The 27,837-nt window shown below is 60.1% G+C and overlaps 1 protein-coding gene across 1 annotated transcript; it reads left to right on the top strand.

Moving 5' to 3' along the window:
* Positions 1 to 7,014: 7,014 nt before the first annotated feature.
* On the top strand, positions 7,015 to 11,390 carry CXXC5 (CXXC finger protein 5; the record flags this gene model as incomplete). The annotated part of the gene is made up of 2 exons (XM_079542375.1): positions 7,015 to 7,800; positions 11,346 to 11,390. 2 exons carry the CDS (start codon positions 7,015 to 7,017, stop codon positions 11,388 to 11,390), a joined length of 831 nt encoding a protein of 276 aa, XP_079398501.1.
* Positions 11,391 to 27,837: the final 16,447 nt, after the last annotated feature.

The raw sequence follows: 27,837 nt of genomic DNA, 5'->3' as shown, positions 1-27,837 counted from the left end.
AGGGCGACCCGAATCCTCCCAGAGGAAGACGGGATTATTCTGCGTCCTATTAGACATCTGTCAATAGCTGCCATTTGTGGACCCCGGCTGCTTCCCGACAGCGCAGCCGCCTTCCTGGTGCTACAGCAATTCCTTCAGCAGCCCATGTGTGCTGCACAGGGCTGCCTTTGGGGTGATGGCACGTGTCACTGCTGTCAGCGCGGCAGCCCGCCCCTTGGGGGTGGTTTTGGTGTGGGCAGCTGAGATGCTCCCAGGTCCCCTCGTGTGCCAACGTCCTCATCGGCCTGCAGAGGGTGACTGGCTGATTCACGCCCTTGCTGCTCCCATCCTTCTGTGCTGGGTCCCTGCGTTTGGGTGGTGCTGCAGCTCTGGGGAGCGGGATGCAGGGTCCTGAGCATCCCTTAGTGTGTGCTGTGCCCTCACGGGATTACAGGGGGGCGTGATGCGGGGCCTGCTTGGTGCTGGGGCTGCTTGGGGAGATGGTGCTGGTGGGTCTGGGGCTCTTCACCAACAAGCACTCCTGTGCTGCTGTGCCTACAACTTTGTTTTTAATTAACTTCTAGAAGCTTTGCTGCTGCTGATCAGTTTCTCTGTGACCTGCTTATCAGTTATACCCCACGTAATTTATGCTTTAATCGGCCCATCTGTTAGCCATGGTGATTCACACAGCTCAGGGCTGCAGGGGTCTCCTTGGGCAGGGGTCCCTCTGCAGTGCTCAGTGCTCCTGCTGGGTGCCGGGGCCGCATGGGGCAGCTTGTTGGGGGTCCCAGCAGCATTGCTGGCACATGGGAGGGCTGTGTGTCTGCCAAACCTCCTTTGGTTCACTTGTGTCCCCTCCCACGTGAAGGGGCCAAGTCCCTTCCTTTGAGACATGCTGCCAGTTCTGCTCAGATGCCCTGGCGGTGCACGGTGCTTGGGTAGCAGTGCCTGCTGTGGAGCTGTGCTCTTGTCCCAGGGTTCTGCAGCCATGGGCTCGGCGTCTTCTGTTTGCTGGGATGTGCCAATGCTCAGCGGGCAGCAAATGTCCCCAGTGCCCTTCCTGTGGCATCGGGCAGCCCAGCCCCTGAGTGCTGCAGCCCCAAAATGCCATCAGTCACCTTCCTTGGCAACCTGACGGGCTGTGCTGGAGGTTTCCCTCCAGGAGGGTCTGGGGGCTTTGTAGGGGAAGGTGGTTCTGCTGGGCTGGGACCACGTCTCCAGTGTGCACCGTGTCTGCTGTCCCTGCAGGGTGGATGCTGACTGGCGTTCGCAGCACCTCGCGGCATTATGTGGGACTTGGTGGGTTTATGAGCTGCTCTCCAGCACCGGCTCAGAGCCGTGCCTCCTCCTGTGGCCGCGGGTGGGGGACGGCACTGAGGAGTGGGTGAGCATGGAAGCGCTCCCCAGCAGAGCCGTGCCATGGCGCGTGAATGTCAGATGCTGCTTGGCTGCGAGATCGGCTCTTGCAAACACAGATCTGTTCAATCCCATTTGGAGGGAGGTGGGGGAGGCGGGGGGGGCCTTCCCGAGTCTCAATCTGGTAGGTTTTAGTTACAGTCGTTTTCGGATTTGGGCAGTGAACGGCGCAGCTTTGGCACAGGGGGATGGATGAGCCGTGCGGGAAGCGCGCTGGGGGAGGTGACGCTGCCAGCCCCCGCTGTCCCCAGGCTGCAGGGCCAGCCGTGGCCACGCTCGCCTTCACTGCGTCCCCAGGCAGCAGCTGCGCGAGCAGAGGAGGGGGAGGAGTTGCCCGGAGTTGTCCACAGGGCAAATGGAGCCCTGAAACACTCGGATGGACGTTTCAAATCGCGTTATCTCCATAACCGCCCTGCTCTGGCCCTTCCAAGTGGCAGCGGAGATAAGTGGATTTTGAGGGAGCGCCTGGTCGTCTGACATTTAAGGCTCCATAATCCATAACTACCGCACCTCAAAGGCAGGACGGAGCCACGCTCCCCAGCCAGGCAGCATCGGGCAGCCCCAGGGGTCCCTGTGGCAGTGGCCACGTGCCGGGGCAGGTTGGGTCCTGGATCACGGCAGGGAGGAGACAGAGCTGCTGCTGGCATCACACGGACGGGGCTCCTGTTAGCGGCATGGAGGTGCTGGTGGCATGGTTGTCTGCTTGGTGCAACAGTCAAAGGCTCCTTGGAAAGCCAGGGCGCTTCGCTCTTGGTCTGAGTGCATCTGTGCAAGGTAGGAGCCAGCAGGGAGGTGGCATTGCCTTCTGCGCACAGAGCTGGACACGGGCACGGAGGCGGCGTGACCCAGTGCCCATCCCTGGCTGGGCAGAACGCGTGTGAACTGCGAGCTACTCGTGGGAGGTACCGTGGACGGAGGGAAACTGTTTTCGAGGAGGAGGCTGGTGGAAGCCACTCCGTGCGCCATGATGCTGTGCCATCTGCTTTCAGGGCTAATTCCAGATGCTGGATTTAATCTTCCATAGCTTTTTTTAATTCAGGAGTTGGCTTCTTAGCGTCCCCCTGTGCCACCTTGGTAGCAGAGTGGCTGCTGCAGCCGGCCCTGTAAGGATGTTCTGGAGATGAACCACCTCTGTGGATGTGCCCATCTGGTGACCTGCCCCGGCGCTGGCTGCATCACCTGCACCTACAGCACTGCCCAAAACCACGGCAAGCTTCTGCGTCCTCTCCTGGTGCCTTGACAAACTAAAGGGGGTGGCGGTGACTTGGTGCGCCCATGAGTGGAGCTTCTGGCTGGATCAGTTTTTGGGAAGATGAATGGGAAGAGCAGAACTTGTGGTCTGTTGGGTTGACAGAAATGACTAGCAAACAAAGAGGTGAAGAAGACCCTTGTGGTACCCTGGTGGTACCTGTGCCTGTTACTGGGTACCATTAGAAACCCCCTGGATGGATGTCCTGCGGGGACGTTCAGCCCTGTGCCTTGACTTCTCCCCTCATCCCTTGGCTCCCTTTGGTTTCCCCGCATGCCCGTAGGTGGCAGCGCCGTGGTCTTCGTCCCTGTGCCCAGCTCTACCCTGCTTCTGGGGACTTGCTGGATCCTGTTCCTCCAGGCCAGATCAGTGACATGGGCCCTGGTTAGGGCTGGCCACAGCGCATTGGGGTCCGCCTATCTGTCTGTCCAGCTGTCTGTCTGCGTGTCCCGGCGCGTCGCTGGGAGGCGGGGGCTGTGCCGGGCGGCTGGCCGTGCCTCCATGGCGTGGGGAGGGGCGAGGGGGAGGAAGCGGGGACAAAAACCCTGCGGTGGACACAATTACAGCCACGTAGTGCCTCCTTTTTAGAGGCTGAAAAGACGCTGGTTTCCCTTCCGTCGTCCGTCTGCTCCACCTCTGCCGGCCAGACAATGGCGGGCCCCGGTGCCCACCAAGCAGCACACAATGGGGAGGGAGCCGCGCTCCCGGAATTTAAAGAGCTGAACTTTTAATTTTTGTCCCTTTGTCTCTCGAGCCTGGGAGCACCTCGGCTTCGGCTTTTCTTCTTTTTTTCTCTCTTTACGTTCGTGTCTGTGCATGGCTGAACGAACAGTGGCTCTTACAGGAGCAGATTGATTTATTTGAAATTAAAGGAAAGCAGAAGTTATTTTTAAAGACAAGAGTTTTTACATCTGAAGGAGCTGATTGCTTTCCAGTAATGCTAGGCAGCAGACAGTGAAATAGCACAGGGGGCTGGAAATCGCCGTCCATCATTTCCACTAAGCTCCGCGCCTCTCTCAGATGAATGCTTCCTGCAACCTGGGGCCACAGTGCCCACGGTTTTGCTTCTGAGTTTTGGAGCTGGAGCGCTCCCGGCACGAGGCTGGGGTGGAGGCAGCGGGTGCCTGGTCTGCAGAGTTTGGGTTCTTTGGGGCGAAGCCCACGGAAGGCAGAGGCGGTGGCAGGGGTTGCCACTCCCAGGAGGGCAGCTCTGGTGTCGGGGCAGCTCCTGTCGTGTTCGAGGCTGCCCCGTGCAGAGCGGTCCGGGCCCCGCGCGCTGTGCTGGGGGCTGGGGGCCCTCCCGCCCTTGGTGGGTCCCCTTGAGCCCTGGCAGGCCTCCAGCCTAAGCTGTGCGGCGCAGGCCTGGGTGCGCGGGCGCATCACATGCTGCTTAATGCCGCGCCGCGGCTAAGCACCTTCTGACAGGGACCCAGCTGACGCCGCCCGGCGCCTTCCCCAAGGGATGGGGGCCAGGAAGGGGGCCGGGGCAGAGGGGAGCCCGCTGTGCCTTTCCTGGGGTCAGCCGTAAAGACGGGATTAAGATAATTAATTCCTTCCCCCCCCCTCCTCCGGCAATTAGAGATGTGGGGCCGGGGCAGCGCGGCCGTGCTGCGGGCGATGCCGGGGGGGCTCTGCCCGTTGGCACCCCGGGGCGAGGCAGCACCAGGCGGGCGCAGATGGCGGGAGCTGGCGGTGCAGCCGCGGCACAATGGCGGGATTGTGCGGTGCAGGGCCCGGCGCGGGCAGCTGGGTGCTGCGTGGGTCGGCGGTGCTGCAGCGTGGAGGGGACCTGCTTTGCATCGTTGGGTGGGACCGGGGAGGGGGTTCCTGCTGCAGGCAGATGCAGGGGGCCGGCCGTTGCAGCCGACTGCAGGGGAAGATGTGCCCTTGGAAATAAGTGGTGGAGGTGAAGACTGCGGCACGTGTTGCACAGGGACGGCGCGAAGGTGCAGGGCTGCCAGGAGCGCGGCCGGGGGGAGGCAGGCCCAGGGGCGTCACGGCAGTGACCGCTCCAGCTGGGAGACAGCCTGCAGCCAGCGCTCTGCCTGCTGCGCTGCCCGCCTGCCGTCCTTGGTGTGGGGCTGGGGCCTGTGCTGTGTGGGGCGGGGGATGCTCCCGCTGTCCTGCGGCACAGCTCGGCAGCGAGGCCGGTGGCACGTGGTGGAGGTTTAAGGGCGGGAGCTAAGCAAAGAGCCCCAGAAGGTGTCTGAGCGATATCAGCGGCGGCTCAGGCTCCACCAGATTACACAGGGCGGGAGCGTGAGCTTGGCAGGCCGGTAAATCCGGGGCTGATCGGCGCGGGGCTCGCGGCTGCAGATCCCCGCCGGGCAGCCATGCCTGGCCATGTGCACACAGAGCTGGGGGCGGGACCGCGTCGCACAGCAGTGGGCACATTGCTGCCAGCCCAGGGATGTTCGGGGGTCATTGGGCAGCGGTGCTGGGGGAGAGCCCTGCGTGTGCGCTCCATGCAGCGCCGGCACTCTGCACTGCTGCGAGTGGAGCTGGGGACCCCCGGCCTATCGTCCCAGCCTGGGCGCGCGGTGCCACAATCCGAGGCCCGGCAGGCTCTGCTCTGCAGGCCCGCAGCCCCGTCCCCTTTGCTCGGTGCCAGGGCCGGGCTGCGGGGCAAGCGGGGCCACCGCTGCGAGGGGCGGAAGAGGAGAAGGGCCGCAGGAAAGGCGGTCGCAGGCGGGCGTGAGATAATGCCGCCGGGCTGCTTTATCTCACATCCTCCCGTTAGATGCTTTTCCTGCCGCGCTCCCCTCCTGGCCCCGGCACCCGCAGCTTTTGTCATTGAGGTGTGACCCATCCCAGCGCCGCAGGAGCTGCCCAGGCCTGCTGCTGCTCGGCACCCTGCGGCCTCGCCGCCCTCTTCTTGTTGCCCGGCCTGGCTGTGCTGCGGCGCTGCCCACGTGGCCGCCGGCCGGGAAGGGCAGGCTGTCCTGCGCCGCAGCCCTCCCTCCCTCCCACGTGAATCGGAGAGCTGCGGGCTGGAACCCGAGTCCTGCATCGATCCGCGCTGCATCTTAAATCCCACAGCAGCTGAAGCAAGCGGTTTTAGTGCGAGGGTGGGGGTGTTTTTCTCCGCAGGCGAGCTGTCTCCTGCGTCGGGGTGAGATGGGCTGTCTTCCTGTTCCAGTAATGTGATGTTTGGCACAGGCACCTCGCCCCCGTCTGCATCCAATGGCTCTGCTGCTGGGCTCGTCCGTAGGCAGCGCCCTGGGCTGTGGCACAGTGCGGGCACCGCCAGGCTGTGCCGAGGGTCGTGGGGTCCCACCGAGCTCTGTGTGCCTGGGGCTGCTGCAGGGGGGCTGCAGGAACGCTGCCTACCCACGCCCGGCCCTCCCCAGGTTGGTGGGACCGGCGAGGGGCCCCTCCAGCGCTGCCCTCCCCCAGCCACTGTTGGGGTGGGGACGCGGGTTCCTGCTCCGCTAAGCCCTGGAGCTTTTCTCTAAAGCCTGATTACTCTGGCAGTGCCTGTGCGTGCGTGCATGCGTGCGTGCTCGGGAGGGGAGGAGGAGGAATTTCACAACAAGTGTTGGCGGCCACGCCGGGGCCCAGCTGCCCCTCACCCCCCAGGGCTGCGGCACTGCGGGGATCTGTGCCGAGGGAGCTCTCTCGTCACCTCCCTGCAGTGATGTGTGGGCAGGGGATGTGGGGCACGGCACCGCTGGGTGGGCAGGAGGTGCACGCTGCAGCTCGCCTCCCTTCCCCTTCCTGGTGCCGGTGTGAGCGCTGCCCTGGGGACGAGGGCCCCAGGGGATGGTGAGCAGAGCCACGGGCAGTGTGCCACGCACCAGCTCCGTCCTGCATCAGGCACCGGCCCTGCAGGGCTGCGTGTTGCTGGAGCAGAGCAGGACGGGAGCCCCGTGACTGCTGTGGGGCTCTGGGCCCCGGGGGAGGAGAGGCAGCGCTGGGAGCCCTTCAGCAGAGCGGTGACATTGCTGCCGGCCCTTTGTGCCCCCCGATCTCTGTCTGGATGGCGACCCTTTTAGAGAGCAGCGGAACGGATCTCCACCGAAGTCCGTTCCCTGGAGTTTCTTTGTTCGTGGCGCTGAGAGTTTCATTGCAGGGGGAGGAAGAGCTGCTTTGAAAAGCTCGTTTGCTCTTGCCAGGACTAACTCTCTTTTATTTTCTACTTCCAGAGCCGTATGTTTTGTATCAGAGCCGCGGAGTATGTCTCTGCACTGAAGCTGTGCTGAAGACCTTTGCGGCCGAGCCTGGAGGACCCGCCCCGTTCATGAGCGCTCCCGTGTGAGCTTTGTCCGGTGGCCGCTGTGTCGGTGCTGCCAGAAGGGATTCGGGGGGCTTCCGCTCGGGCTTTGGGGTGCTTTTCTTTGGTTTGGTTTTGTTGTTCCGCTCCGTGCACCATGTCGAATTCGGGCTCCCATCAAGACACTGGGAACAAGCCAGAGACGGAAAAAAATAACCAAGATGACTCTCATCCCCCCGTCAGCTCCGAAAGGAGGAACAAAAGTGGAATAATAAGTGAACCTTTGAACAAAAGTCTTAAGAAGTCCCGTCCGCTCTCCCACTATTCCACCTTTGGTAGCAGCAGCTCGGTAAGCGAACATTCAGAGAAAGGCAACCCCTTAACTAATGGCAACGAAGCAACTGTGGATAAAAGTAATTCTACCTCAAAGCACAAAAACATCTCTAGTATGCTGAGCAAATTAGACAGGGTGGCAGAAATCTCCTCAGAAGGACAGAATGCCCTACAACAGTTTGCTCAGTCGACAGAAATGCTCAAAAGAGTGGTACAAGAGCATATTCCTCTAGCAAGCGACCATGGGACTGGTATCTCTGATATGGAGGCAGTCTCAGCTGCAGAGACAATGAACAGCCCCTCTGATTTTCCTTACCTGGGGGCTTTTCCCATCAACCCAGGCCTTTTCATTATGACCCCTGCTGGCGTGTTTCTGGCAGAGAGCGCGCTCCATATGGCTGGCTTGGCAGAGTATCCAATGCAGAATGAATTGGCATCTGCCATCAATTCGGGGAAAAAGAAACGGAAAAGATGTGGCATGTGCCCGCCCTGCCGAAGACGGATAAACTGCGAGCAGTGCAGCAGTTGTAGGAATCGCAAAACTGGCCACCAGATTTGCAAATTCCGAAAATGTGAAGAACTCAAAAAGAAGCCTTCTGCAGCACTGGAGGTAACCGGCCCCTGTCAGGCACCCTAACCCTTCCTCGGGCAGCTCTCCTGGGTTCGGATCTTGCCCTAGATAATAAAACACCTGGTACTTCCTACTTTTTTTCTTTTCCATTATCAGTTCTCACCACGAATTGCGTACGCTGCCCAGCGTCCCTGTCCCTGTCCCCTCCATGTGCTGGTTGAGGGCTGGGGATGCCCAGTGACGGGGGCCTTTTGTCAGCGTTGGAGCAGCGTTGTGGTGCAGTGGCGCGGCTCCCACGCCAGGCAGCAGCTCCTGACCTGGTGACGGGCCAGAGGGTGGCAGGGGCGGCTGTAGGACAGACCTGCAGGCGGTAGGGGTGTGAAGCCGTGTTTGTGGGCCTGGGGCCCAGTCCTTTAGTTCACAGCTTCGTTGCACGTGGTAGCAGGGAGCCCTGTGTTTGGCTGCAGAGCAGATTTGGCGCGCGGCGCTGTGGCTGCGCTGGGGCAGCGCTGTTTTGAGCATCCCAGGGGGTTCACTGAGGTGCCTCCTGGAGTGCGTGTGTTCTGGATGGCTGTTGTGGTGGGGGATGCAGCCCTGCTCTGAGCGTTGTGCTGAGCGTGATTCCCTGCACGTGCCGCACCCACGCTCTGCAGGGCGATGCTTTGCGGCCGCAGGGACTGTGCCATCACAGCACTGCTGGCCCTGGAGCTGCTGATGACCCAGCGGGCTGGGGGCTGCCTTGCTGTGAGCCAGGGCAGGCACATTGCTGGCGTGGGGACTGCAGGAACGGCGGGTGGGCTGGGTCATGGGATGGGCTGGAATTTGCCCTGAGCCATGCGTGGCCGGCAGGCACATGGTCCTCTAGTGAGTGCGATGTGGGTGAGGGCTTGGAGCGCTGGGCTGTGCTGTGTCGAGGCCCCTCTGCAGATCCTCCATCATACTGTGCGATCTTTGTGGTGGCCCATCCAGCCATCTGCTGTGCTTCCCTGTCCTCCTGCTGCTGCTGGCGGAGGGCAGAAGTCACCCTGACATCGGCTGGATCGTGTGTCCTGGCACGAGGGCACGGCCTGTGCTCTGCTCTTCCCAAAGAGATAACCCACTGTTTCCTTAACCACGTCCCACGTTTTCAATTAGCATCAGCTCTGAATGAATCGTGAAGGGGAAAAAAAAAATCTATTTGGGCGGTGGGGATGAGGAGAGGGGGACTGTGTCTTTCAAAAACCGCTGTATTGCTAAATTATATTCTTGTTCTAATTTGCTGAGTCAGTGATCTGGAAAAAGGGAGAAAGGAAAAAAAAGTTCATCTCTTCAGAAGAGTCCTAAAGCGGGTCAATAGAATCAGAGCTCACATCAGCCAGAGGAGCTGCTCCCTTCTCCCGGCGTGGTGCTGGTTTGGGGACAATAAATAGTACAGGGAGCCCATGAAACATTCACTCCCCTGGTTTGTTTTCCCATTCTACATCTGGCTGAGATTGGAGCTGCTCAGATGCGGCTTTTAGTCTGCTAGCACTGGGGCCCAGAGAGGATGGTCCTATCCTTCCTGAGCGCAGGGCCGCTGAGGCTGAGGAGGGTGGGTGATGCTGGGCTGTCTGATTTTTGGAGCAGGTGCTCCTGCAGCAGCCATGGTCAAGATGTCAGCCTGTGCCAGGCCTTTTCCTTGGGAGGGATGAATGAGATTGCAGCCCTGTGCAGCTGGGATGGCAGCACTGGGACCCAGCACCACCTGTGTCGTTAAGTCTCAGCCCACATCACCCGTCTTGGCTTGATGGAGCCACCGTCCCCTGCCTGCCCCACAGCCCTGTGGACTGGAGGTGGGCAGCGCCATGGGCCGTGGTTCCCAGCAGGCTGCTGGCACACAGCGGTGCTGGTGTCGGGCTGGGAAATTCATAGGGCTTTCGTGAGGTGTCATCCCACTGCAGGGGCTGTGCCAGAGCTGAGTGGCAGAGGAGCAGCCCGCAGTGACCCTGCCAGGCCGTTCCGTCTGCCAGCCACTCTTGTGGGCAGCAGCGTCCTCAGAGAGCCGGACGGGGGCTGCAGCTGTGATTAAACATTGATCTAAAATCAAGCAGTAAAAAAAATAGAATTAAACCTTTATGGCAGCATAAAAATCAGGCTAAGTCCCTATCCCGCCGTTAAGCTTTATCTGCAAATCTAAAGAGCCTGCATAACCAGTCGCTGCTGGTGTCCTGGTGGAGCGGCTGCTGGACGAGGCGGTAGGGCCGGCCAAGCGGGTCGAGGTCTTGCAGCGGGCGGCAGCACAACCCTGCACCCACCGGGCTCCTCTGGGCCCAGCCAGCCCCTGGCAGCACTGTGGCCCCAGACGAGTAGCCATGGGCTCTTCCGATGAGCTGTAGGCACATGGAGGCCACAGACAGTGGGGATCTTATTCAGCAGAGCTGTCCTCCATCTGGCAGAGCCTTGGTGAGGTGACTGTGGTGCTCCTGCTAACGCTGGTGTGATGGTTGTTGTCACATCGCAGGGATGAGGGAAGATCTGCCCTTGGGTATCTGCACTAGAGCTGTTTGTCCGTCTCCCCTTGGTAGTGGAGAGCTGTCTCAGACACCTCCCAGGGCAGTTAGAACTAGGAGTATCCGAAGAGCTGGACCTTGCCTGTCTGCGTGCCCCGTGGCTCAGAGGCACTTGTGTTCCTCACACGCTTGGTTACAGCATGCAGGGACAGCAGCCCGTCCCAGGGAGCGGGGCTGCGCTCAGCGCCGTAGCAGCGCAGGGTGCCATGGCCCTGTGATCGTGCCGTGCTCCCCATCGTGACACCGCTGCGATGCGAGGGACCTGAGGGGCTCAGCACCCGTCTGCCTCTGGTGCAGCAGCGTGTGGGCTCAGGGAGCTCCCGGGTGGTGTCGGAGAACCTGCTGGTTCCTCACTGCTCGCTCCTCGTGGCCAGGCAGGGTTTGGCTGGGCTGGGACAGGGGACGTCTCCGCCAAGCTTTGGGACAGTGCCGGCCACTGCTATCCCGTGCTCCTTTGGGTGTGCAGAAACGAAAGGAGGGGGCTTTGGTGGGCCCTCCTCAGCGGCCTTTGCCCCTCACCCCCCTTTGCCTCCTTCCCTGGAGGTGGCTGCAGGTGGCACTGCTTGGGGCTGCCCACATCGGCGGCTCTCATCCCTGCCCATGTCCGGCGCGATGGAGGCAGGCGGTGCTGGGGCTGCTCTGTGGGATGGTGGGCAATCCCCTGGGACGGGTCGGCGTCCCCAGCAGCTCCTGAGCCCGGTCGCTGGGGCCAGGACTGTCCGTGCCCGCCCGGCCGCGGCGCTCAGCACGGCTGAGGGGAGGCGGGGGGTCGTGCGGCTGTGCCTGCGTGGCACGGGGAGCCATTCGGGAGGGCTTTCCTGCAGCGGGAGCCCCGGGCAGCGGGCGGCGGGGCCCTGCAGGCGATGGCTGCGTGGAGGCCCCGCTGCGGCCGCTTGGCCGGGAGCCCCACGCTGAGCCTTGGGGGGCTGAGCTGTGGGGCTGGGCAGGGCTGGGTGCCCGTCCCCTGCTCCGGCGGCCCCACGTCCCGGGGATGGCAGCCGCCCGCCTAACGCCTTGTCCCTCTGTCCTGCCCCTCCCTTCTCTCTTCCTTTCCAGAAGGTGATGCTTCCTACAGGAGCTGCGTTCAGATGGTTTCAGTAGGAACGGGAATCCCAAAGCTCTGTCATCCAAGTGCAATGTCACTGCTTGCTTGTGTTGTCTCAGGCAAGGGATTTTGGCTGAAATGAATGGATGCACCTGTGTCTCTTTAGAACCAAAAATATTTTCTCGCAAATTTCATTCCTGTTTTTATAATTTTTTTTTTTTTTTGCGTTTGTTTAACATCTTCGAGTCCTAGTCAGACATTTAACTGCTTTTCAAATAAAATAATTAAAAGAAAAAAACAATGGATCTGTAAAGTACCAAGACTTAATAGACAGAGTATGGACAATCAGTTTCTTTCTGTGTTTTGGTGTTGATGTTGTTTATGTGTGAAAGATGCAGTACTTGTGTAGGGAATGTAAATTTACAGTAACCTTTTAAAATCTAGTTACTAATAAGCACTACTGTAATTTAGCACAGTTGTTTAATTGCACCCTCATTTATACTTTTTATTTGATTCTTTCCCGTCATACAATAGAGTGGATAGTTTCTAGAATGCCTCGACTTCATGTTTATAAATGAGAATATGTTTAAAGCGATGTAGTACCCCTCTCCTCGCCATTCACCTGCGCACGTTTAACCAGCAAGAGGTTTGGAATGAAGGATGGAAGGCAACAATTGCTGCAAAAATGGCGGCCGTCGAAAAAAAAAAAAAAAAGGAGAATTTTAAAAAGGAAAAAAAAAGAAAAAAAAAAGGAAAAAAATCGTCATTGTTAGTTTATTAATATAGGACAAGAAATACCGCGTACGGAAAAACTCCTCATCGCAATGGTTTACTCCTAGAAGCAATTTTTGTAAACTCACCGAAGTTAAAATCAAAATAAAAACAATATTGCAGGAGCTGTGCTGAAGCAGTTACGAAAAGTGATATTTCTCTTCTGTTCAAATCCCCGTCTCCAGCTCTCTACATCATTAAATTGAAATGCTGTTTGTAATGTTTTAGCGATCCAGGCTGTTTTTGTGAATAAAATGAATGCATGTTTTGTGTCATTATTCACAGCTCTGTTATTTCTCCCCGTCCCTGTGTGCCACCTGCCCGGGCTGCGGGCAGCAGCGTTGCAGCAGGGTGCTGTGCTGCTGGCCGTGCTGGGCGAGGGTGGGCATGGGGCTGCCGGCACCAGTGGGGCTGGTTCCCTGCTCCTGTCAGTGCGGGGTGGCCGGGGGGGGAACTGCAGTGCGTGCAGCCTGACCGTGTGGAGCTGTGCCATGGTGTGCGTGCAGTTTGTTTGTGTGAAACAATACGACTCGTGTGCCACAGGTAACTGCCCTGCCACCCTTCTGTCGGGACAAGTACCGACAGCGTGCAGCAACGGGAGCTCCTGCAGGTGAGTGAGGTGGGTGGCTGGGCAGCAGATGCCCGGTGTCTGGGATGGCTCTGCAGCGCCTGGTCAGCGGGATGGGGCGTGCTGTGCTGTGCTGTGCTGTGCTGTGCTGTGCTGTGCTGTGCTGTGCTGCACTGTGCCGGGCTGGGGGCTGCGCTGCGCTGCCCATCGCACTGGAGCCAGAGGATGGGGGTGCCGGGTGGGCTGGAGCATGCAGAGTCACCCTGGCTGGAAGGGTGTGCAGCCAAGCTTTATCCTGGCTCCAGCATCTGCTGGCCAGATGTGTGCCCCGGGCAGCGGAGCAGTGGGGCAGCGTGCGTACGTGGGCTCTGTCGTGTGGGCAGCAAGCCCACAAGCGTGGCAGAGGGCAGCGCCTAGGGGCGCGGGGGGACCTCCCCAGGCTCCATCAGCTCTCGCCCTGGCTGCCCCCATGCCTGACAGCTCTCAACACACGGGGCAGAGCCTTCTCCAGCTAGGAAAAGAGATTTGGGAGAAACAAAAGACCAGAGAGCGTGGAGGCCGTGCCACTGTGGAGCGCCCGGGGAGGGCTGAGCGGTGCCGGTGTTGGGGCAGCAGGGGCAGCAGCCTGGCCCCGGGCTGACCCGCACCCCCCCGCCTGGTTCGGGGCTCAGGGCAGGATGCAGGAAGCACAGAACAAAATGTGCCTCAGCTGAGCCGGATGGCGGGCCGGCCGCGAGCAGCACCGGCCAGGCGTGACCTCCCACTGGCTGTGCCTGCCTGACAGTGCTGGGGCCCAGGGTGGCAGCTCCCAGCTCTGCCCTGGCCCCGTTTGACTGCTGGTGAGGTTGTGGGAAGGGGTCCGGTTCCCATCTCTGCCCCAAGTTTCCCCAAATAGCTGCACGTTTTTCACACCTGGGCTAAGAACGCTCGTCTCTTTGCAGCCCATTCCCTGCGTGGGTTCCTTCCTGCCTGAGTCCTAAGTGCTGGGCTGTGCCGGGCACACCTCCCCCTGCTCCATCCTGCACCTCGTGGCACAGAGCGGGGGGCACCAAGCAGTTCTGGCCCCGGTTCTCACCAGGAGCACGCTCTTATTAATCCCGACGAGCCCCTGGGCCCCCGACCCACGGCCCCTCCAGCCGCTGTCTGCCGGCTGCAAAGTTCACACCAATCCCACTAATCGCAGCCTCGCCGTTGCGCCAAGGCCGGCTGCAGCCCTGCGTCAGGATGCTTTAAGGGCAGAGCAGTCAGGATTTGTGAGAAATAGGTCGGCCTGTGACAGCAGAAGGAGGCTACTAAATGCGAAATGCCGCGGCATTGGGGAGAAAACTGCTGTGGCCTCTGCACGGCAGGGAGGGAGGAAGGGAGGGATGGTGTGGTAGCACAGCATGGCACCGCTGTGGGGTGAGCAGAGGAGCAGCAGTGGGGGACTGGGCCCTGAGGTGCCCGTGGGGTTTGCAGTGGGGCTACCAACAGCCTGGGGCCAGGGGGTCCTGCAACCCCCCCAAATGCTACAGGTGAGTGCAGCACTCGTGCCCCAGGCTGCCCCATCACACAGCCAGCTCTGCAGCTGAGTTAGCACTCAGCACACTGAGTTTTCCATTCATTACTCAGAGGGTGCTGAGGCCGTGGCACTGCCCTTCGGAGAGGTGTGAGCGCCCATCCCTGCGTGCCACAGATGGGCCCTGGGCAGCCTGAGCGATGGGGGCAGCCAGCCCATGGCAAGGGTGGGGCTGGGGGGCTGTAGGGCCCTTCCAACACAGCCGTTCTGTGGCTCCATGACGGCAAGGCCAGGGCTGGACCGGCTGCAGACAGCCTCACTTGTCTGCATATGGCGCTGGCACGGCCTGCGAGGCACAGCCATGATGGATCGTTATTTGACTGGTGGCTGTGGGTAACGTGGTGCAAGCAGCGGTGGCCCACGCTCACCAGCAACACTGGAGAGGGGCTGGTGGGCTGTGGGGTGGGTGTGGGGTTCCTCCCACAGCCCCCGCTCCACGTCGGTCCATGCAGCCCCGTCTCCCAGCAGCTCCTGTGCATGCTGGGCTCCCAGCGGCAGCACGACTCGCTGCTCGCGGCCAGCCCTGACATTTCGACACGGAGACAGCCGCAGGGGGAGGTTTAAATTGGCTCTGCTGGCAGTACGTGCCTGTGTGACGGGGCGGCACGGCTGCTCTGCGGGAGCCTGGCGTGGCCACAATGCTCTGCAGAGTGGGGGATGTGGAGTGGACCCCGGTCCAGGGAAGGCGATGGGGCCGTGTGGGGCAGGGACAGCAGCCATCCCGCGGGCAGCGAAAGGGAGCGACGGGCGGGGAAGGGGCAGGAGCTGGGTGACACCGCTGGGTGCAGGGCACGGCTGTGGGCTCTGCCCTCCACCTCCATTTTCTCCCTTCACCACCGAAGTGACCATTTTCCGAGTTGGTTCCAAGCCGTGAGCGCGGCGCTGTGCTCACCCCCAGCTGGACACAGGGAAGAGGAGGAATGCAACCAGGCAGGTTTGTGCAAACACAGGCACTGCGTGGTCCCTCTCGGTCTTTAGTCTGGTAAGCAAAATCAGCATCTAATCCAGATCAAACAGGACTTTAGCTCCTGTCAGAGGACTGATCCCCTGTTCTGCCCAGGCCGTGGTATTTAAAGGGACACGGCCAGGTTAAATACGGCTGGAAAACAAAGGGTTCGTGAAAATAATTGTCATAAAAATAACAACGGCAAAAGCTGGGAAGGATTGGCTGGAGGAGAATCGGTAATGAAATATAACTGCCAGAGAGAACTGTGGTTAATGGAGACATCTCCCCGGAGTGTCTGAAACCTCAGGTAGTGGAGGAGGAAAGAGATAAGTGAAACCACTCAGAGAGCAGCAGCAAAACAGCCCCGGCTGCACCCAGATCAGAGCAAAATTTCCTCTCCTCTCCTCTCCTCTCCTCTCCTCTCCTCTCCTCTCCTCTCCTCTCCTCTCCTCTCTCTCCTCTCCTCTCCTCTCCTCTCCTCTCCTCTCCTCTCCTCTCCTCTCCTCTCCTCTCCTCTCCTCTCCTCTCCTCTCCTCTCCTCTCTCTCCTCTCCTCTCCTCTCCTCTCCTCTCCTCTCCTCTCCTCTCCTCTCCTCTCCTCTCCTCTCCTCTCCTCTCCTCTCCTCTCCTCCCCTGGGTCGCTCAGTGCCTCCCAGCTGGGACAGCCCCATTAGGATTTAGCCACCCGACTTCTCCTGACCTTAATAACCAGTGCTGATACTGGGAGCCTGGTGGCTAAATCCCGCGCGAGGCCAGGAGTGTAGGAGTTGGTGTCACAAGTGATTTATCCCACACATCTCAGCCTCCTAAACTTGGGGAAGGAAGTTCTCAGTGGAGATCCCAGTGCTGCTGGGACAAAGCTGTTCCTCCATGGGCTGGGACCCACAACCCGGCTGCTCTCTGCAGCATCAGCCGGGCCTGTTGCTGACGGCAGGGTCTGCACAGGAGTTCTCAGGCAGGGGCTGACGTGGGGTTTGGGGCCGGGGCAGTTGGGGCGGCCAGGCTGCAGCTCTGCGGCTGCAGGGTTCAGGCTGGGTGACCACCACTGCTGCAGTGTGAGCATCATATTCATATTCCAGTCGCATTTTTTTTGGCATCTTTCCCCTCTTTGGATGTGGCTGAGCTCCAGGAGGGGAGGGTGAGGACACAAATGTGCTCCGCTTGCCTTCTCTCAGCTGCTCTGACTGTGCTGGATGAGTTTGCCATCTTCCTGAGCGATACCAGAGCAGAGCCCACAGCCCAGGCATCTCTTGGTTTTCCCTGCTGAGAGCACTTGGGGGGTCAGGTCACTGCCCATCCCCCCTTGGCTATTCAGTCACCACCACGGAAAGCCCCTGCTGGGGTTTTTCCAGCTCTGCTGGGAAGTTAAAACCTCCTGAAGGCTGGAGGTCCTGGAGGAGCTGTGTGCAGCACCAGGTGCTGAGCGGATCGCACTGGGTTGCACTGGGCTGCGGGCTGTCGTTCCCACGCAGCTCAGGGCGCTGGGGCAAGGGCAGCAAAGGGAGGAGCGAGCCCACTCAGAGATCAATCCTAGAACCCCCAGCTCCAGCCTAGGATGGGAGCCTGGAGCTGCCTGTCCATCCGCAGGCTGGTGGGCTCCGTGCTGCCCGTTGACCCAGGGTCAGGCACATGTTTGGTGGCACTGGTGGTCTGCAGACACATCTGTGAGTGGGTGCTTCTAGGGGCTGATGGCCACCTGGTTACAGCTGGGAGTGTGGTGGACTGCTAGGAAGCAGACGAGACGTGGCAACATCATACCTGGGAGGTGAGAAGAAGAGGGGGTTTTGTTGTTTGGGATGTTAGACCAGAAGCCAGGGAGGAATAAACCACGTCAGCTTCATCCAAAAGGAACTGTTCTGAATACTTTTTCTGAAACTAAGAACGGTTTGCACTGAAGCTGGCGTTGGTTTCTTCCACTACCAACATGATCGACGTCTCTAGCGGAAATGTGCAAAGTTCCTCTAATCCCACAGAAGTGAAAAAGGAACAGTTTGCTTATCGCACAGCGAGCCCCGCTCAGCAGAGCCGCATCTGTGGGTTGGCTGCCGGGGGCTCTGGCGGTGGGGAGGGCAGGTGGGGCGCGTTGGGGTGAGCGGCGCCGCGTGTCCCGCACCACGGCCGTGCCCCCCCGGGCAGCGGCGGCAGCTCTGCCTTTTGATTCCCCGGCGCCGGTTACGCAAGCGGCTCGGGGAGCCGCGCAAATTGCAGCAGGAAGAAAATCATCGCGCGGCTCCGGTGGGAAAAGCCGTTATCGGCGCTGTTGGCGAGCCCGGCCGCGGCAGGTAGGGCCGGAGCAGAGCCGCGCCGCAGGATGCGCGCTGATAAGATGCCGGGTCCTGCTCCCACGGCCTCGGGAGACGGAAGCGCTGCGCCGCGAAGCTATGGAAACGGCGCGGCTCCGTGCGAGCGGTAATTGGGCCACTTGTGCTCGCGGCACAGAGCGCGGGCAGGTACGCCTCGCTCTTTTGTGTGCGCGGGGGCACGGCGGCGTCGCGCTGCTCTGTTGGAAGCACGGCGGCCCCGCAGCCCCCGCGGCCCCCGCCCGCCGCCCCTCCCGGTGGGGCGCCGCGGCACGGCGGCTGCGCCCGCCCCGTGCGAAGGTCACGCTGCGAGTCGGCCGGGAGCGGTGCTGCCAAATCCGCCCCCTTTGTCGGGGAGAGGGCTGCGGTGAGACCCCAAAGTCACCTTCCAGGGAGGGGCTCGCTGCGCCCTTTGTTGTTTGCCGAGAAACGCCCGCCCAGAGGGCCGTGAAATTGTCAGGATGTGTGAAATCAGGGCAGTGCCGGGCAGCTCTCCCGCATGACCACGTTAAATATTTAATGTGTCGGTTAGAGGGGATTTGTACCCACGGCGCAGACCTGCAGCCCAGCGCAGCCCCACTGGAGCGGGGCCGGGGGCGGCATGGGGCACCCAGCAGCCGGCAGCTCCTGCGAGTGACAAACGCGCTCGGGAGCAGGAATTCATTCCTGTAAATATGTTTGCATTATTTATTTTAAGCATTTTTATAAATCATAATAGGAGAGACATCTGCTGTTAAAACTGCAAACTGCATTCATGCCTAGGGCAAGATGGGAAGAGGCTGCTCCCCGGGAAAGCTCGGCAAACTTTGGGGAGCGCGGCGGTGGGGGGCCGTGGGGGGGCAATGCCTGGGAGTGCAGCAGGGCACACTGGCAGCAGCTGCCCACTCCTCCCCGGGCTCTATTTAATCGCCTGCAGCTCCCCTGCAGCCCTCTCGCTTTCGACACCTCTTTATATGCAGCTTTATCATGGGGATGGCATCTTGGGCTCGCTTTCTAGGCGGCCGGAGGAGAAACCAGGACGAGAGCTCCCTGCTGACATCCATCGCAGTGCACGCACCGGTGTGCCTTCTCCCCTTGCTGGCTGTGGAGGTGCCCGTGGGGGGAACGGCCCCTCTCTGCAGGGAGGGCTCTCCCCCAGCCCGCGCCGTTTCCAAGCCCGGAGCTGGAGGCGGTGGCGGCTCTGGGTGCGGGGAGGAAGCTCCGGGTGACTGTGACTCACTGCGGCGCAAGATTAATTGCCAGGCGTTGCAGGAGGTTTATCACTGCCACCCTCGGCTCGCTGGATCGCACCTCTCGCTGCGGCTCCGTGTGCCCGGGGAGCAGCGGGGCGGCGGGCAGGGAGCGCTGTCTCCATCGGTCACCTTGGGGCCGGGGCACCGCCGGTCCGCCGGGTCATGCCGTCCTTCAGAGCGGGGCCGTGTGGGTCCTCGCTCCTTTCTCGAGCTGTGCTGCAGCCCCTCGCAGCAGGGCCCGGTGTGGGAAGTGCTCCCAGGGCTCCTCCCTCTGCGTGTGGGGACTGTGCATCCCCACATCCAGAGCTGAGAGGTCCCTCAGCACCACCGAGTTCCGCAGCTGTGATGAACCGAATCTTTTGCATAATCAATAATTAATGCCTGGGGTTTCCAAGCAGCTAATTAATCTCTTGGTGAAGGGAAAACAATTTTTAGAATAAGTGTGGGCATTTCTCAGCCAGGTGAGATGGATGCCACCCTCGACCCAGGCTCTTCTTCCATCCCCTGTCCTTCCCGACCATCCCTGGAGAGCTCCTTGCTACAAGTGATGCTATTCATTGCCAGGGAGTGGACTGTATTGATCATAAATATTTGCCTAATGAGATCATATCTGCTTTCCAGCGTGCGCAGCGAGTGACCTCGCGAGGCCTGAGTCCTCTGCAGAGCCTGCAGAGCGCTGCATTGCCTGGCAGCGGCTCGGTGCCAGCAGTGAGCCCTGCAGTGCTGCCCCCGCCTCGGCCCGGGTTCCCTTCCCTCCACTGGAGAGGAGCAGATGCTCTCAGATCGGGGTCCCTTTGTGCCACACGAACGTCAGGGGGCCGAGCCGTCCTTGGAGCACCTGTTCTCCCCGTGACTTCTGCTGGCCGTGTGGCTGCCCCCAGCTGCAGCCCCGTGAGTTCTGGCAGGACGAATCACAGTAAACGTTCCACTGTGCCTCCTCGGCGGTGAAGGACGGGGCTCCATGGGCCTCCGCTCAGCACAGCAATGTTCTGCTTTGCCTCCATGCTGGGCGTTGCTGAATCCAGGCTTGCTGCAGTCCATTTCTGTGCTAGCAGGCGATGAATTTGCTCTCCCCAGCACTGGCTCCTCGGCTTGTCCCAGAATAGCCAACTCACTGACTCGTGGCTCATGTTGAACAATTGCCAAGCAGCTGCAGCTGTCCTTGACTCTATCTCTGCTCCAGTGTGGCTTTGCCCAGCTCCACAAGTTCACACTAGGAGACTCCACTCCCCCCTTCCCAGAATAGAAGACATCCACGGCCCAGCGTCAGCAAGTTCAGCAGCTGTGGGAAGCGTCCTCTGAGCCATCAATAATTAGGCTGGTGGAAAGGCTGCTCCGTTGGCTAATGAGTAGCTCAGGATGAGACCTGAGGTCTTCTCTCCCTCTTGAAATCTTGCTGGTGACTTCCAAAGATTACTTGGCTCGCTCCCATCCTCGCCCCAGCTCACAACCATCCTCTCATGGGAGCTGACCGGCTCCAGTAACACAAAACTGATGGTCCTTGCCTGTCAGCTCTGGTTTTCTCCTGCTGCTCCCCACGCTGCTCTCAGCCACCCATTTCCATCACACCACAGAAGCACAGCATAGCTGGATGTGGAAGGGGGGCACAGGGCAGATGACTCAGCTGGGGGAACAGATTGAGTGGACAGCACTGGCGTTTCTGTGGCTGAACACCGTGTTCATCCCCTCATTCCTGCAGGAGCAGCATGGAAAATGTAGGCACGGTGTGATTAACACCTTTACCTGACACCCATCCAGTCTCACTGTCCTTTGTTTTAACTATTATGTGCCCCTGCTTCCCTGGAGGGAGTTGATTTCCTGCAGAAAGCGGCTTTCTTTTCCTTCAGAGCTGTTAGAGGCCAGGAGCATGAATTGCCCCGTGGCATTGTGTTGGCTGCAGGTGGGCACATCTCAGACTGAGGTAGTTCCATTGCTTTGCCACTGCCAATTCTTAGAGCAGGCCCAAGCACGGTGAGCTGTCACATACTCACCTGCCTTTGTGGGGTTGGAGTGAGGATAAGCTCAGGATGAAGACAGTCGGACACCAGCAGACAGCCTGCAGAGGCTGTGCAGTCTCCGTCCTCTGGGGCTTTTCAGCCCCCGTTGGACAACAGGATCTTATCTCATAGCTGACCTTGCTTTGAGCAGGGGCTGGGCTGGAGAGTCCAGGTGCCATCCAGCCCAAGGTATTCTGCGACACTGTGATGAGGCTGAGATGTAGAGCTGAGAGGAAGGGTAGCGCTCCATGCAGGACCGCTGCCAGCCAGCAGCTCTCCTGCTCCTGAGGGCTGGAGCTGGGAGGCTGAGCCTTGCCTAAGGCCATGGATCACAAGGCACAGGGCTCTTTTGTTCTTGTCCGTTTTTGGACACAGGCTCAGATGGGGGTCTGACAGCTTGTAGCCCACCTCCGTGCCCCCTGCTCACATCTCCCCATGAAGCAGGAGGTGCCCACAGGGCCCAGCAGTGGCCCGAGGAACAGCAATGGCTCAGCATCCCTGCTGCCCTGCAGCACTGGCTCAGTGTCTCCATGAGCTCCTGACGCCATGGTGGCCTGCTGGGTGGGGATGGATGAGCCAGGCAGCAGTGATTCCTCCCTTTCTGTTTCCTGTGACCTCTCTGCCAGGCAGGTTTTGAGGTCCATATCCTCTCTGGAGGCCACATCCCAGCAGAATTTTCTCCTGGCCTCCAAGCCCAAGGATCCTGCCACAAGGCCCCTTCCTGCTCCATGCAGGGCTGCCGGGTCCTCGCAGCATGCAACCCCCTATGGCCCAGCAGAGCAGTCCAGGAGCAGTGCTGCAGCTGTCTGCTGGCTGGGAACAGAGAGCCTGGCTTTGGCTTTTTAGGGGCAGTGGCATGCAGGGTGGGGGCTGGGGGTGGCAGTGGAGGGATGCAGCAGGGAGGCCATCCTTGTGTGGCCCTGGCTGACTGATCCAGCAGCTGCGGTGCTGTGTATGGGAAATGGTGCTGGAAGGGGTTCGGCACTGCAGGGACCTGCACCAAGACTTCCTACTCTGTGCACTTGGAGAAGCCCCTATACAGAAACCTGTGGCACATCACAACATGTGGCTGGGGCTTTCCCCCAGCTGTGCAGCAGGGGTGAAGGCCATCAGCACCGTGACTCCAAGAAGGGTCACATAAATGGCTCCAATCACACCCGTGGCCCATTGGGCTCTTGCAGTAAAGGAGCTTACCACAAGGGAACCACAACCCTGGTTCCAGCAGGGCTGGACCAGCAGGACCCCAGAGCCCCAGGAGACCCCCAGGGAAGGGCATAGAGGGGAACAGGGAGGCCTCAATACCTCTCTGTCTGGCTGAGCACAAGTAGCACCCAGCAGATCCCCAGGTCCCCCCTCACACAGCTGCATGGGACTGTTCACACTGAAACCCATCGATTGGGGTCAGAATCAGCTTCTGGGCTACTCCACTGCCAGGGCCAACAATTCTACTGCCCACCCATCCTGAAGGAGTTGGGGAGGGCAGCAGCAGACCTGGCGTGCCAGCACACGAAGAACCATGGCAGGCAAACATCAGCCAGGGCAGCAGGGCTGGCAGTGAGACTTACAGCTCCTGTGGGGCTGGGGGCAGCTCCAGCCCCCCTGGGACACACTGCGACAGACATGCAGCGAGCTCCAGGCTGCAGGGACGGATCCCATCCCAGCTGCATCCCCACGTGTCCCCAACTCCTTGCCAATGGAAGCAGCGTGGGGCTCAGGCTGACTTCTTCAGGCCCACACTGGGACACACAGCAGCCTCCCACGCACCAGAACACCGGTCTGTATCTTCTACGGAAGCAAAGAACGCCCCATCACCAGGGCTCTGAAGCGGGCAGCACCGCTGTACAGAAATCTATGCCCAAATGCTCCGTAGCACAGCCTACTGCACACATCTAGAGGCAGGCCAACAAATTCAGACCTGAAGATGCGTATAATTGCCAGGCAGGACTTCGAGGCTGGAGGAACTTCAGAGAAAACTGAACTGGTATGCCCTGACAGCAGTGTGCTGGTGCTCCACACTTAGTGGGACAAATCCTACCTCTGCACGTTGCTGAGCCCAAACAGCGCCCCGAGGTCCAATCTGGCGTGCTGCAGAGCCTGCTTCAGCTGAGAAACTTGCAGCACTTAAGTATTTGTTGGCTCGCCTCAGAAATAAGGCTAGCTAGGTTTAGCATGATACTCAGTATTCCCGTACAGCTCTTTTTCTCTCCTCATACTATTTCTGCAGCTCTGCATTGCCTACAAACTGCCCTGCCAAAGTGGGAAATGCCATCACGGGCAGTGGATCCCACTCTGGCGATGCTTCCCCTCCCCACGGGGCACCGGTGGGCCCCCGCTCCCTGCCCGCTCACGGAGCCCAGGTGAAAACCAGCGGTCTGAGGCTCTGTGCTGGCAGAGAGGAGCGAGCAGATGGTGCCCTAAAATCGCCGTGCCCCGACGAGTGAGAGAGCGATGACTTCGAAAGCTCTCGAGATATTTCTTCCAGCTCCTGCTGAGCCTGGCGAGTGCCGTAATTGCAGCTTGGACTGGCTGGAGAGGGCAATACCCGGATGGGCTCCCTGCCTTCCCTGCTGTAATTGGGCCCCGGTGATACAAAGCACAAAGCTCTTTCCTTCCTGTTTGCTGCGCTCCCTCTGTGAAACCTTCCCCTGCCTGTGCTGTGCATGCTGGAAAATATGTAAATACCAGGGCACAGGAGAATGACTCCCTCGTGCCTGCGCCGCATCTGAAATCCCCATTAAAAATATATGTTCCAAAAAGAGCACCTCTGCACCAAAGCAGAAGCTCTCCTGGCAATGAGGGGCTGTTTGAAGGGAGCGGGAGCTGCGGATCAAAGGGTTCAGCTGCATGCCTTGCCGGGAGAAGAAGGGACAAGGCGGCAGTCCCGGCTAAATTAGCTGCAGGAAGGGGCTTTGGAAGCTGCACAGAATCAATAGATACCTGGAAATGCCTGCCACTCACACAGGAGGCTGCAACGCGGCACAGGGGACGACGGCCAGGAGAGAGCAGCTCTAGGGAAGGGTTGCAGCCAATGGGGCCATGGGGTCCTCATCCCATACCCATGGAGCGCCGTCCTAGCTGGGGGTATGGGCTGGGGATGCTGGGTTGTTCCAAAGCCCCCAAAGCAGTGTAGGAGTGCAATTTGGGTTTTAAGGGGCCTGGGGGGGTGTGGGAGGAGGAGGCTGGTGATGCCCAGCCCCATCTCCTCCAAAGCACCTTTGGGGATGTCGCAGCTCCTGGCTGCGGGCTGGGCTGGCATCCCTGGCGGCTCCAGCCGGTGAGAAAGGGCGACCCACAGAGAGGTGTTCTGCTCTTCAAAGGGATTCGGTGTTCGGCAGGAGCTTTCAAAGGAGATTTAAAAAGAGAAGATAAAAAAGAAAGTTAAAAGCTGCCCAGCGAGGGGTGGAAAGGGGAATGTGGGGGGAGACGAGGGGCAGAGCAGCAGCGGGGAGCGGCAGCCGTCCTCATCTGACTGCGTGGCCGGCATCCCTCCTGTGCCAGCATCCCGCGTGGGGACACGGAGGGGACACCGGGAGGGAACATGTTAACCGATGGCGGTGCCTCCCTGAGACGAGCCAAATGTAAATGAGATAATTAAGCTATTATTTAAAGCCGGGAGACGGTGGGGACAGGCCGGGGTGGCCGGACTGCATGTTAATCAGCTGCCTGGCGGGGCTGCTGCCCATGTGCCCCCGTTGTCCCCTCACTGCGATGCGCCCGGCGTGGGTTTGGCTCCAGCACTGCCACTGCCGCAGCAAGGGTCAGCTCAGCACTGCTGGTGTGGCACCCAGCAACCAGGATGGGTGGGGTGGTGTGATGAGGACAAATCCACCCAAGGAGTAACAGAATGTAAACGCTCCAGCAGCGTTGGCTGGAATGGGTCCCTTGGGAGCTCTTTGTTGCCCTGTGGCGTGGAGTCGGGAGGGGAGCAAGGGAACTGGATAGCTCTGTGGCTCAGCTCCCCACCCCGAGAAGCAGTGCTGGTGCTGCAGAGCTGCCCTGGGCACAGTGGGAGCTCCAAGGTCACCATGAGCCAGGGGAAGCAGCAGGGTGGGATGTCCTTCCCGCCTGTCTCTGTTTTGGTCAGGAATGGAAAAGTAAACCCTGTTCAAAACCATCTCCAGCACGAGGTGTGAAGTGACGGCGCGCCCTGTCCTTCCCCACTGGGACCCAGTGGCTGGAGGCAGGGATAGGGTGGGTGGCCTCAGCCAAGGCACAGGGCAGATGGGACGTTTGGGGGCCAGGTTCTAGGGATACCCAAGGAGATGCCCATTCTGAAGAGCATCCCTACGGGCTGCAGTGCCTCGCTGCTTTCCAGGTTAGGAGATGGGTTTGAACTGCTGTCCTCTCCCTTTCCTTTCCACCCAGCACTCGGCACCCTAGAATGAAGACAGCAGATCCCCTGAATTCACGGAGCTGAACCCACAGGAACCAAATGCTGATGCTGAGGATGCACACACGGGACGCAGAGGCCCAAAGGAAACTGTTTTCCTCAAGGGTTTGTTCTGCAGCCAAGGCTCCCATTCTCCCAGCAGGGAAAGGAGAGAAAAAACCCAAGCACAAAGGCTACAGGCACAGCGCTGGATGGAAGGGGCGAACGCTGGGCCCCATGTGGTGGCAGTAATTTTCCACCATGGTGGTTGAGGTGAAGCACTCGGTCTGGAGCAAATTTTGCTTTTTTTTCCCCCTTCCTCTCTACGTTGGGAGAGCGGTGTTGGATGGGAGCCCGGGAGAGGCGAGATAAAGGTCTTCTCTTTTGGACAGCCATGCAGAGATCTCAAATAAAGAGGCAGGCATCGCTCGGAAACCATTTGGGGAGGCAAATGCAAAAGGAATAGTGCAGAACGGGTTGTGTTCGTCACCGTGAGTGGCTCTCGGAGCCGCCTTCTTTCCCAGCCAGGTAACCCCCATCCCCTCCAAAGCAGAAGCCCTGTCCTCAGCTCTGCAGCACCACCTCCACGGCACGGTTGGAGGTGGCAGGAAGGCAGTCCTCAGCCACACGCTACGGGTCTGCCGTGCCGGTGGCTGTGCCAGGTGAGCACCCACAGGCAGCGATGGAGGGGAGGAGGGGTTTCCCCGGCAGCCCACTGCCCCCGCCGTGCCGGAGCCCCTGGCAGCGCTGGACACGCACGCAGGGCCGGCCGTCACGTCCTCACCGCGCTGCGGTGTGTCACAAACCTAATCAGATCTCACGCTCCGGGGAGCAATTCGCTTCCCCATGGGAAAGCGTGAGATGCTTGTGCCTGGCCGTGCACGTGGCCTCCCGCCTGCAGCACGGGGCCCTGCGGGGCGTGGGGCAGAGCAATGGGGCAGCGGGGACTGATGGGCAAGGACGTGTGGCACACTTTGCCCTGAGCTGCCTGGGCCACCCGTGTGCCATGGGAGCGGGCTCTGTGGGGGTTTCCTGCCCCTCTCATCCCTGCCCCGTTCCCTCCTGTCCACCTGATCTCACTTCATCTCTCCCCTCTGTTTTATCCTTTCCTCTTCCCACCCTTTTTTTGGTCCCATCCCATCTCCTTTGTTTTATCCCACCTCATTTCACTCCTGTTTCATCCTCTGCTTTATCCCATCCCATCCCTTCTCATCCCACCTCATCCCACCCCCTCTGATTTATCCCATCTTGTCCTATCTATCTTACCCCATCCTGCCCATCCCACCATTCCTGCCTCATCCCGTCCTGTCCTGGTGCTCCTCTCCCATAGCACCTTCTGCTGTTGCACTCCATCCTCTCCTGGCCACCTTATCACACCCTTCCATCTCTCCCATCCCGTCCCATCCTATTCTGTCCTCACTCCAACAACATCCACATCTCTGTCTGCAGCTCCTGCACACCATGGAAATGTCTGCTCCTTGTGGATCCCACACTTACTCCTCAGATTTCAGCCCTTTCCCACCCAGAGGCAGATCCTCCTTGGGAATTCCATCCGCATCCAGCCAGGAGCCAAGGGCAAGCATCAGGCAGGGGCTGATTTACTCCAAATGAAGGGATGCAGGTCTGACTCTGCTGCAGGCAGTCTGGCGTGGCTGCACCTGGCCTTGGGGAAGGCAAGAAAGGGGGTTCAGCTCTGCTCTCACCTTATTGGGGTGCAGCTGCTGTTGTGATTGTGCCGTTACTGAGGCAAGTGATACAGACACGTCCTTGACTCAGCCATTTTATAGCAGCTCTTGAGCTCAGTGGAGCTGGTGTTAAACCTTGGCCGCTTTGATCATGACAAATAGGAGCCAGGAAACCAAATTCACTGCAAAGCCACCGGCTGCCTGTGAAGCTGCTGCTTTTCCAGGGCTCGGGTACCTTTGTGGAACGGTGCTGCATGCAACATGGGGGCAGCGGGGCAGGCAGTGTGCTGCAGCCAGGGCTGCATCCTGCCCACCTCTGCTCTCCCTCCTGCACAAGAGGCTGTGCTGATGGCACAGCTGTGCTTTGGCTCATCCATTGAGCCTCCCTGGGTTGCTGCTGAGGGGTGGAGGTTGTCCAGAAGGAGAAACTGGGGGTTGTAGGGCTGCCGTGCTGGTTTGCTTTACAGAGGTGATCACCCCACGAGGATGTTGGTGGTTCCCCAGCTCTGGCTTTGTGACACAGGGGCACAGCACCGGGCCGTTGGGATCCCGGAGCAGGGCACGAGTGGGGCACGCTCACGGCGCCAGGGCAGCGCTGGCACAGGTACCAGGCACACCTCCTCGGTGGGGCTGCAGCTCACTGAGCTGGGCACACTGCAGGCCTCCCCCTGTCCGTGTGTGGAACAGGCGGTGGGATGCGAGGGAGGGAGGGGAGAGGCAGCCGCCCCCGCTCCCGCTGTGCCTCGCTCTACTTGCCGCGGTCCCCAAGCTCCCTTCCCATCCCTTCCCCTCCGCTGCCTTTTATGCCGCTCGCCCAAGGCTCCGGGGCCTGGGGATCTTTCCAGGCTTCCCCAGCTGGGGTTTGGCAGCTCTAATTTTAGGCACTTCGCAGTTTTGCTTTCTTGCCGTTCAGCTGAGGAGCGGCGTCTGTACGGGAGGCGAGCCTGGCCCTTCCCCACCGCTGCGGCTTTGTCTTTGTCTCGCTTTGGTGCCTCGGTGCTGCCGCGCGCTGTGGCCGAGCCCTTCCGGAGCTGGGGCTGACACACGGCTGCAGCGCGGGGCTGTGCATGGCGCCGGG

Source organism: Tetrao urogallus, assembly GCF_951394365.1.
Source record: "Tetrao urogallus genome assembly, chromosome: 14".
NCBI classification, from domain to species: domain Eukaryota; kingdom Metazoa; phylum Chordata; class Aves; order Galliformes; family Phasianidae; genus Tetrao; species Tetrao urogallus.
This window is presented reverse-complemented; position numbering and strand designations above follow the sequence as displayed.